The sequence below is a fragment of the Zingiber officinale genome, chromosome 4B (assembly GCF_018446385.1).
Source record: "Zingiber officinale cultivar Zhangliang chromosome 4B, Zo_v1.1, whole genome shotgun sequence".
Classification (NCBI taxonomy): Eukaryota; Viridiplantae; Streptophyta; class Magnoliopsida; order Zingiberales; family Zingiberaceae; genus Zingiber; species Zingiber officinale.
The window spans coordinates 116062739-116072365 of NC_055993.1; the positions used below are offsets into that span (position 1 = coordinate 116062739).

At 38.1% G+C, this 9627-nt stretch overlaps 1 protein-coding gene across 1 annotated transcript; it reads left to right on the forward strand.

Annotated features, from left to right (window-relative positions):
• Positions 1-5507: 5507 nt before the first annotated feature.
• On the forward strand, positions 5508-7300 carry LOC121976136 (alpha-amylase isozyme 3B-like). The gene is made up of 3 exons (XM_042528143.1): positions 5508-5628; positions 5740-6678; positions 6823-7300. The coding sequence occupies exons 1-3, from the start codon at positions 5548-5550 to the stop codon at positions 7072-7074; spliced, it is 1272 nt and encodes a 423-aa protein (XP_042384077.1). The 5' UTR covers positions 5508-5547; the 3' UTR covers positions 7075-7300.
• Positions 7301-9627: the final 2327 nt, after the last annotated feature.

A 9627-nucleotide genomic window follows, 5' to 3' on the forward strand; every position in this document is an offset into this window, starting at 1 on the left:
TGTGTTAGTCAAGCACTACTCAAAATTCAAATAATTTGAAATCAAATACAACTTTGTGAGAGACATGGCTACATAAAATAAATTCATCATACAAATACATATCTATGAAAAAAATTGGTTGTAGAATCCTTTATGAAGCCTATACCTAGAGATGTGTTCAATATTTATATTAAATATTTGGGATCATGGACTTTGATGTAATTGTGATATATTTATCAGAAAAAAATTGAGATGAGTTCTCCCATTTCTTTTATCATTTCATATTAATGTTTAAACAAAATTTGGTGCATCATCTTGCAATGCATATGCACAAACTTATGTTAAATACATAATGAAAAGTACATCAAAGTATGTGACAATTTTGAGATTGACCTTGTCACACTAGCAATCACCTTCATTACTTCTTATTAACTAAAATAAGACAATTTCTTAAAGAAAGATGGGAGTTCTAACCAAAAAATGTGTGTGTGTGTGTGTGTGTGAATCCAATTGTTAGAAAGTTGGTATGTTTGGACTATAATATGCACAATATTAAAAGAAAGTAGGGCATGTGCTCTCATGTGAAAGGAGAAAATATTGTAGTGTCTTATTCATATTATATTTAATGTTTGTTTTTTTAGAATGTTGCCAAAAGTTCCATGTCTTATTTGATCTATCGAAACTTTTTTAGCAAAACAATCAAATTATAAATTATAAAGATTGAGATAGAGGAAGATCACGAGTGAGTTGGTGATTGTCATTTTCATTTGGTTGACCAATTATGTTTATTTTTGTGATGAAGCATGACTATGGATACAAATAATTAAGTAAATGAGATAATGAGAAATCAGAATGTGACAAATGATAAATGGTAAACATACTAAAGATAATAAAAAAAATGTTAAAAAAGCTAAATACACAGATAGAGAGAGAGCTCTCAAAGCATATTGGTCGCAAAACATATTTATCTTTATATGAATTATGTAGACATTGGAGGACAAGTTGATCGATCTTATCATGTGCAATAGGAAGACGAATGAATAATAAATCAAGATATTGGCTAATAGTTGGATCACAATAAGGATAATTCCTAACTAAAACAAGATGACAATTGCTTGTTCAAAAGATGAAGCGAGTGGATAAATTGAAATCAATTGTGAGGTCCTTATTCCCTTGTGATCATAAATTGAAATCAATTGCCTCCTTGAGGATACTAGTCATTGTAATTAGTTCATATGGTAAAATATTTAAGAGAACAAATAAGAGCATTAGATCTAGGGACGAATATAATACTCTGGAGATCGGCCTTTAAGTATGCATAAATTGGATTGGTGAATCAGGAAGAAAACCGTTTACCTTTAGATAAGTAGATGTTCAATATAATTTGCACAAGCAACATTTTTCTAAAGCTATCTAATGGGTAGGGCCAATCATATGAGTAAAACTTTGTCGACTACTGCATCATATTGGATTAACACTAAACAAACAACAAAGAAAAAAAAAATTAAAATAGCACCCTGCATATAATTATTTATCCAATTTAATTGCATAAATCAAAACAATTTGAAGGTAGTGCAGTTTAAACAGCTCCAAGGCAGTGCGCTAAAGCAACTGTAACATACTAACATGAAGAAATTAGACGAGACATTGTTATGATAATTTTTAAAAGAAAGATGTATTGAAAAAATACTTTTGATTTTCTGCCAAACAAATATTTATATTAGGGGAAAATTTACATGCCGTCCTCATTGGCAAATACAATTTTACATACAGTCTTCATTGGAACAAATCTTTGTTTCTACTCCCTAGTCAAATATATTTACCTAATTGTCCATGATATTTTAAGTCTAAAAATGAGTATAATTACTCTTAAATTCAGTACATTAAACTAGAATCTAGTATATTTTTTATCAAATTGAACGCGATTCTTTTTCCACCTCAATTGGATGGAAAATATACTAGATTTTCTTTAAATGATACTCAATTGGATGAAAAATATACTAGATTTTCTTTAAATAGTGATGAATTTAGGAGGAATTATATTAAGTAGGAAAAAAATCATACTCAATTTAATATAAAATATACTCGATTCTATTTTAAAATGTTGAATTTAATAGAAATTATACTCATTTTTAGACTATTTATACCTAAAAAATATGAAGGACAATTTTAATAGAAAATATACTCGAATATACTAGATTTTTTTTAAATGATATTGATCCCGTCCGGAAGCTGAGTCGGATGAAGGCGATCGCGGTGTCGCCGATGTTGACGGAAAGTCGTTGGACCTCCTAGATGACCTGGCAGCCCGCCGAAAGGCTCCCACGAGCGGCTGACGACAGAGATGACGAAGTTACTGCTCCTGCACACACTCAGACGAGCCCCCTCATCGTTAGAGACCAGAAACCAGGGAAAAAGTCCCCGGGTCAAGCCCTCCGACGCTCAAGTCAGGTACTTTTTCCCCAGAAGCACAAAGAAAGGACGAAAAGTAAAGACGAGTAAGAAATGACGAGTGAGCGTACCTGCGTAAGGGACAAAGCATCCCTTTTTATACCGCAACGGATTCTTCTAGAGTCTGACAGGTGTCAGGGAATGTCAGATGTCAGACTTTGTCTGGCGGTGGGTGACACGTGTCATCTTCTTATAGGTCTAGGAAGGAATCAGAGTGCTGTAAATACCCGACTATTAGCATATTCTTTGACAGACAGTGATTATTCTCTGACAGGTGGTTATAATTCCTTGGACTGCTTGTCGCGTAGCGCCCGGCCTCCTCCTCTCGCTATCCCTGCACTTGCTCTTGGTGTTTGGTGATCCCGACCTGTACGCTATGTCTTGTGCCGCAAGGCTAGAAGCCCCGACCTGTATCCTTGTCCATGTATCCTGTGCTGCAAGGCTAGAATCACCGACTTGTACGCTATGTCCTGTGCCACAAGGCTAGAAGCCCGACCTGTATCCTTGTCCATGTATCCTATGCTGCAAGGCTAGAAGCCCCGACCTGTATCCTTGGTTGGCACATCCCGACCTGTACGCTATGTTCTGGGCCACAAGGTTAGAAGCTCCGACCTGTATCCTTGGTTGGTCAATCCCGACCTGTACGCTATGTTCATTCTTAGGGCGTCATTCGAGCCTAACCCAGCCTATCTTGCAACTGGGCCCTTAGCACTTCATGTAGGTCGGATCTTTGACCTTCGTGCAGGTCAGTCTTTTGACCTCCACGTAAGCCTAACTTATGACCTTCACGTAGGCGTGACTTCCGACCGCCACATACGCTTGACTTCTGACCCCCCACGTAAGCTTGACTTTTGACTAATACGTAAGCTTGACTTTTGACCATCTTGTGGTCTTGACTCGCGACCACCTCATCTCACCGACTCCACGATCATGCACCGTATCAAATACTCAATTGGATAGAAAATATGCTAGATTTTCTTTAAATGATAATTAATTGGAGAGAAAATATACTAGATTTTCTTTAAATAGTATTGAATTTAGGAGGAATTATATTAAAATAGGAAAAAAAATCATGCTCAAGTTAATAGAAAATATACTCGATTCTAGTGTAAAATGCTGACTTTAAGAGGAATTATACTCATTTTTTGACCTTTTGTACCTAAAATCTGAGGGTCGACAATTAGGTAATAATATTTGCATAAGGGAGTTGAAGCAAATAAAACTTTGCATGCAGAGAGTGGAAATAAAAAATTTTATGAGTGGAGATTTTATGAGTGGGGATTGCATATAAAAAATTTTATGAGTGGGGAAATAAAAACTTTGCATCTGAGGGGGCGTTTGGTTTAGGATAATAGGAGTGGGGAATGGGAATGGGAATCATTGATTCCCATTGTTAATGTTTGGATTATAGGAATAGGAATACAAATAAGGGAATGAATCCTTGAAATTGGGTAATAACTCATTCTCATGTACCCCCCTTCAATGAGCCATTACCCTATTTTCATCAATCAAAATATTCCCTTATTCCAAAAATACCCTTGACTTAAAACTAAAATTTTCTCCATTAATATCAAATATCAAAATATATTTATTTATTTTTTCTTTCATATCACTTATCTCTCCTTATTCTCTCTCATTATATTTTCTCTCTCATCATTTTATCACACACTTTCTCTCTCCTTAATCTCTCCTATCACACTCTCTTTCCTTTTTTTCTCATTACACTTTCTCTCTCATCATACTTTCTCTCTCCTCAATCTCTTCCATCGCATTCTCTTCCTTATTTTTTTCCTCATCACACTTTCTCTCTCATCATGATTTCTCTCTCCTCAATCTCTCCCATCACACTCTTTTTTTTCTCATCACACTTTCTCTCTCATCATACTTTCTCTCTCCTCAATCTCTTTTATCACACTTCCTCCTTTTTTCCTCAACACACTGTCTCTCTCATCATACTTTCTCTCTTATCACACTTACTTCTTTTTTCCTCAACACATTTTCTCTCTCATTATACTTTCTCTCTCCTCAATCTCTCTTATCACACTTACTCCTTTTTTCCTCAACACACTTTCTCTCTCATCATACTTTCTCTCTCCTCAATCTCTCCTATCATATTCACTGTTCTCTTTTTCTCTCACCATACTTTTTCTTTCCTCAATCTCTCTCATGACACACTCTCTCCTCATTTTTTTCTCACTATATTTTCTCTCTCTTCATCCTCTCCTATCATACTTTCTCTCACATCATATTTTCTCTCATCATGCTCTCTCCAATCACACTCTCTTTTTTCATTTTCTCTCATCACACTTTCTCTCTCTTCATTCTTTCTTATCACACTTTCTCTCTCATAATACCTTCTCTCTAATCATTCTCTTTCATCATATTTTTCTCTCACATTCATCTTTCTCTCACATCTAATTTTTTCTCTTATTTTCCTTTAAGGGTAAAAAAGGAAACTTTGATTTATTCCGATAGAAGATATACAACTAACCAAACATTGCTTTTAAGAGTGATATTCATGCTCATACTCATTCCCATTCCACAATACAATGATTCTCATTCCGATTCCTATTCCTAGGAAAGAACCAAACGCCCCCTCAAATTGTAATTGGGAATTTTTCTCTACTTTACTTTATAAAATGCAATGATTTTAAGATAATTAAATATATTATTAGAACAAAAGATTATATCATCCACCCCAAATGGTCAGTATCGCCGGCACCGTGATAATTTACTTAGTTTACCCGGAAGAGATAAGACACCCAACTAATTAAGTAGGTTTATTATTGAACGTTGGTTGTGAGAACTCTGGGATTAATCAAGCACCATACGTTGTCATGTACCATATTTGTCTTCTTTCAGTTTGCAATAGCTCCTTCCATCATACTTTTATTTATTTTATTTATTATTACTTATTTGTGTAATTTGTTAATAAAAAAGATATTTTACAAAAGGAGTAGACCTTTTAAGAAATATAAAAATATGATGGGCCTTTTGAAAAATTTCAAAATCCAAGCGCACCAATTTGTCAAAATGGCGTCGCCTATATAAAGGCATCCATCCAGCCAGTCTTTTATGTATCAGAAGTAGGCATAAGGAAAATAATTAAAGCCAAAGATGGGGAACCATTTTGTCTCTTTTTTCCTGCTTCTGTTTGTTCTCCTTCCCGACATGTCTCTGTCTCAGATTCTCTTCCAGGTACGGATCAATCCATATATAGATACGTAGCTAGCTAGCTAGGTTTCTGTACGTATTTAAACGATCATCGATCGATCGACTTGATTAAAATCATGTGCACTAGTACTGCAGGGTTTCAATTGGGAATCATGGAACCGGCAGGGAGGTTGGTACAACTTTCTGAGGGGCAAAGTTTCCGATATTGCCGACGCCGGAGTCACCCACGTCTGGCTTCCTCCGCCGTCTCATTCCGTCAGCCAGCAAGGTTATATGCCGGGCAGGCTGTACGACCTGGAGGCTTCGAAATACGGAAGCCAGGCGGAGCTGAAGGCGCTGGTGGCGGCGTTTCACGAGAGAGGCATCGAGTGCGTCGCCGACGTCGTCATCAACCACCGGTGCGCCGAGAGGAAAGATGGGCGGGGGATATGGTGCGTCTTCGAAGGGGGCACGGACGACAGCCGCCTGGATTGGGGTCCCCACATGATCTGCCGCGACGACGCGCAGTACTCGGACGGCACCGGCAACCTCGACACGGGCGCCGACTTCCCGCCGGCGCCCGACATCGACCACCTCAACCCGCAGGTCCAGCAAGAGCTCTCCGACTGGCTGATTTGGCTGAGGACCGAGATCGGCTTCGACGGGTGGAGGCTCGACTTCGCCAGGGGGTACTCGGCCGGCGCGGCCAAGGTCTACGTGGACGGCGCCCAGCCGAGCTTCGTGGTGGCCGAGATCTGGAGCTCGCTGGCCACCGAAAGCGACGGGAAGCCGGCGTACGACCAGGACGGGAGCAGGCAGGAGCTGGTCGACTGGGTCCGACAGGTGGGCGGCCCCGCGACGGCATTCGACTTCACCACCAAGGGGATTCTGCAGGCTGCGGTGGAGAAGGAGCTGTGGAGGATGATCGATCCTCAAGGAAAGCCGCCCGGAATGATCGGGTGGTGGCCGGAGAAGGCGGTCACTTTCGTCGACAACCACGACACCGGTTCCACGCAGAAGCTGTGGCCTTTCCCTTCCGACAAAGTGATGCAAGGCTACGCCTACATCCTCACTCATCCAGGGATCCCTTCCATCGTGAGCTCTACGTACCCTAATTCCCTAATTAAGTTAATTATATATTCGTATACGACGTACAGATAACGATGATTGATTGAATGAATGAATAACTGATTAAAGCTTAATTAATTTGTTTAATTATCCACGTCATGCATGCTGCAGTTTTACGACCACATGTTCGACTGGGGGTTGGGGAAAGAGATAGGGCGACTGAGCGCGATCAGGGCGAGTAACGGAATCCACCCGGCAAGCGCGGTGAGGGTCTTGACCGCGGAAGCTGACCTTTACGTGGCCATGGTGGACGGAAAAGTCATCACGAAGATCGGGTCGAGATACAGCGTGGGGAATCTCATTCCTCCAGGCTTTGTCATCGTCGCCTCTGGAAACGACTATTGTATCTGGGAAAAGCATTAATATATATATATATATATATATATATATATATATATATATATATATGATCGAAGAAGGGCTACTTCAATATATAGCTAAATAAAATTATATCATGCATGCATGATATAATTAAGCATTAATTTGCTGTGTAGATCTTCGATAATTAAGAGCAGATTAATAAAGCTTGTAATTAATTATTAATCCCCTTGATTAATTATGGTGCTATCATGCCCGTCTGTGTCACTCATATATACTTTTTGTTAGAAAATTCTAAACATATGAAACCGTTGATTGATCAAACCACGTTGATTTCTTTTTAAATATATTCAAATAATCCAGTGGCTACCAAAAGAGACTTAATTAATTAATTCATGGAAAATCCAGCATGCTAGGACTAGTTTTGTTGGATGTTTGATTCAACATTGATGTTAAATATTAAATAATTATGTCTATATGTAGATGGGCATATTAAATTAACTTTAATTAAAATAATTAATTCGGATTTTAAGTATTTAGACTTTAATATATCTGAAAGGTGTGACTCGTACAGAGGAGATCTTATGAGTAATTTTTATTTAATTTTTTGATAAATTAAAATAAAAAAATAAGGATAATAGATAGGTTATCCCTCTAGATAAAGGGTCATGGTCTCTAAGTCACTCGATGAGTTGTCATCTATTCTCTTTTGAATTTTATCGTCGAGGAAAACTAGTTAATTAATATATGGTAGAAAATTTAGTTAGATTTGTAGGACCTAATAACTAGCCAAAGTTCAGATAGAGAATCTAGTATGAAGACCTAATGGGTCAAACGACAAGTCAAGTAATTTTGTAAATAGTAAGGTAAGTCACTAGATGAGAGAGATCCAGTAAGGACGAGTCCTAGTAGGATTGTAGGCGTTGGACTAACTAAGATCCATTTTAAAAGTCTAAGTTAAGACCAAGACTAGATCTTGGATGTGCCAGACAAGATATAATTTATAAATTTTATTATATGTGCTAACTCTATTTTGTAGGTATTCTTTATTATTTTGAACTAACATATTTTGTATGATAAAGTTAGAGAAAAAATAAGCCTCAGATGAACAATGCTTGAGGTGCATTGGCTAATTAGAGGCGCCCTACGTAAAGCACTAGAAGCACCTCGGATAGCTGGAGGCTCCCCAGAGAGGATAAGCTACGAGGATAAAAGTTCAACGTTGGAGGCGCCTCGAGTATTGGAGACGTATCGGGTTGAAGCATTAGAGGCGTCCTCAAACGATTGGAGGAGCCTCCAAGAGGATAAATGTCGAACTCTGGGGATCGGATCAGAGTTCATGGAGACGTCTCGAATGAACCAAGGCGCCTCCAATGTAGTATAAAAGAGGGGTTTGACCAGCTCTTTAAACACAACTTCTGAATAAACTTTCTAGCTTTTTCTGCTGCGTCATCTCTCTGACACCGCTCTACTATGACTCTCCTACTCCCAACTGCTATAGTCAGAGTGACACAGACCTCGGATTACGATCTTCAACTACTACAAATATTGGTAACGTTTTTAAAAGTTAATTTCTATTATTCTTATATAAGAAAGTGTAGCTTGTTACACTTTCTTTATTTGTAATCAAGGTTTGTTTTTTAGTGGATTGTCTAATCGATACGGTCCAAGGGATCGTGGGCATCAAATAAAAGTCGTTGCAGACTTTGAACCAAGTAAAACTAAACGCGTATTTATTTTCAACTGTGTTTTTCTTAACTTTTTCATTGCATAGTTAGTTTTTCGATAAGTTTTTAAAACCGAAAAGAAAAGTTTTAAAACAAGATTCACCCCCCCCCCCTCCCCCTCTCTCGTTTGTTTCGATCTTACATGTTTGTTTTCCTTTTCTTTCAGCTGTCAATAGTCTTGCTAATATAATTAGAAATATCAATTTCATTCCTATGTTAAATAACAAGGGTATTGGTGCAATCAGCCTCCAGAGTTTCGATGCAATATACCTATGTCTGGTCAAGTTTGACTAAGGGTTGATCTAAACAGAACTTGATGTTTAAAAGTGAGCAAAGTTTATTCAAGTCAAAGGTAGATTGATGACTAGCAAAGGTAAAGTCTAGTCAAGTCTAAGGTTGACTGGATGACTAGCAAGGAAAAGTCGAAGCAAGTCAAGGATGAATGGATGTTTGACAAGAAAAGGTACTTGTAGATTAAGAAAGAATCAGATCTTAGACAAGGAAAAGTTCAGGCAGGTCAAGGATAATCGGATGTCTAGAAAATGGCAAATTCAATCAGGTCAAGGTGATTGGATGTTTGGTAAAGGAAAATCCTAAGGGAGTGAGCCTTAGATAGTGAAGTCTTGGAGGAACTCCAGACAAAAAACCTAGTAGATCAAAAAGACTTATAGGATTAGGTTTGATCCTAAGAAAGTGATCCTTAGGTGGTGAAGTCTTAGAGAAATTCCAAGAAAGAAGCTTAGTGGTTAGGCTTGATCCTAAGGGAATAACCCTTAGGTTGTTAAATCTTGGAGGAGTAAACTCTAAGTAAGAAGTAAGTTTGGTAGGTCAGGTAGACTTATAGGGTTAAGTTTACATGATTTGTTGTGTT

Excerpts from the sequence above, each read along its gene's own strand:
- LOC121976136 (XM_042528143.1), top strand. The coding sequence starts at position 5,548 with ATGGGGAACCATTTTGTCTCTTTTTTCCTGCTTCTGTTTGTTCTCCTT. Across the intron at positions 5,629-5,739 it reads TGTCTCAGATTCTCTTCCAG|GGTTTCAATTGGGAATCATG; the intron begins GTACGGATCAAT and ends CTAGTACTGCAG. Across the intron at positions 6,679-6,822 it reads ATCCAGGGATCCCTTCCATC|TTTTACGACCACATGTTCGA; the intron begins GTGAGCTCTACG and ends TGCATGCTGCAG.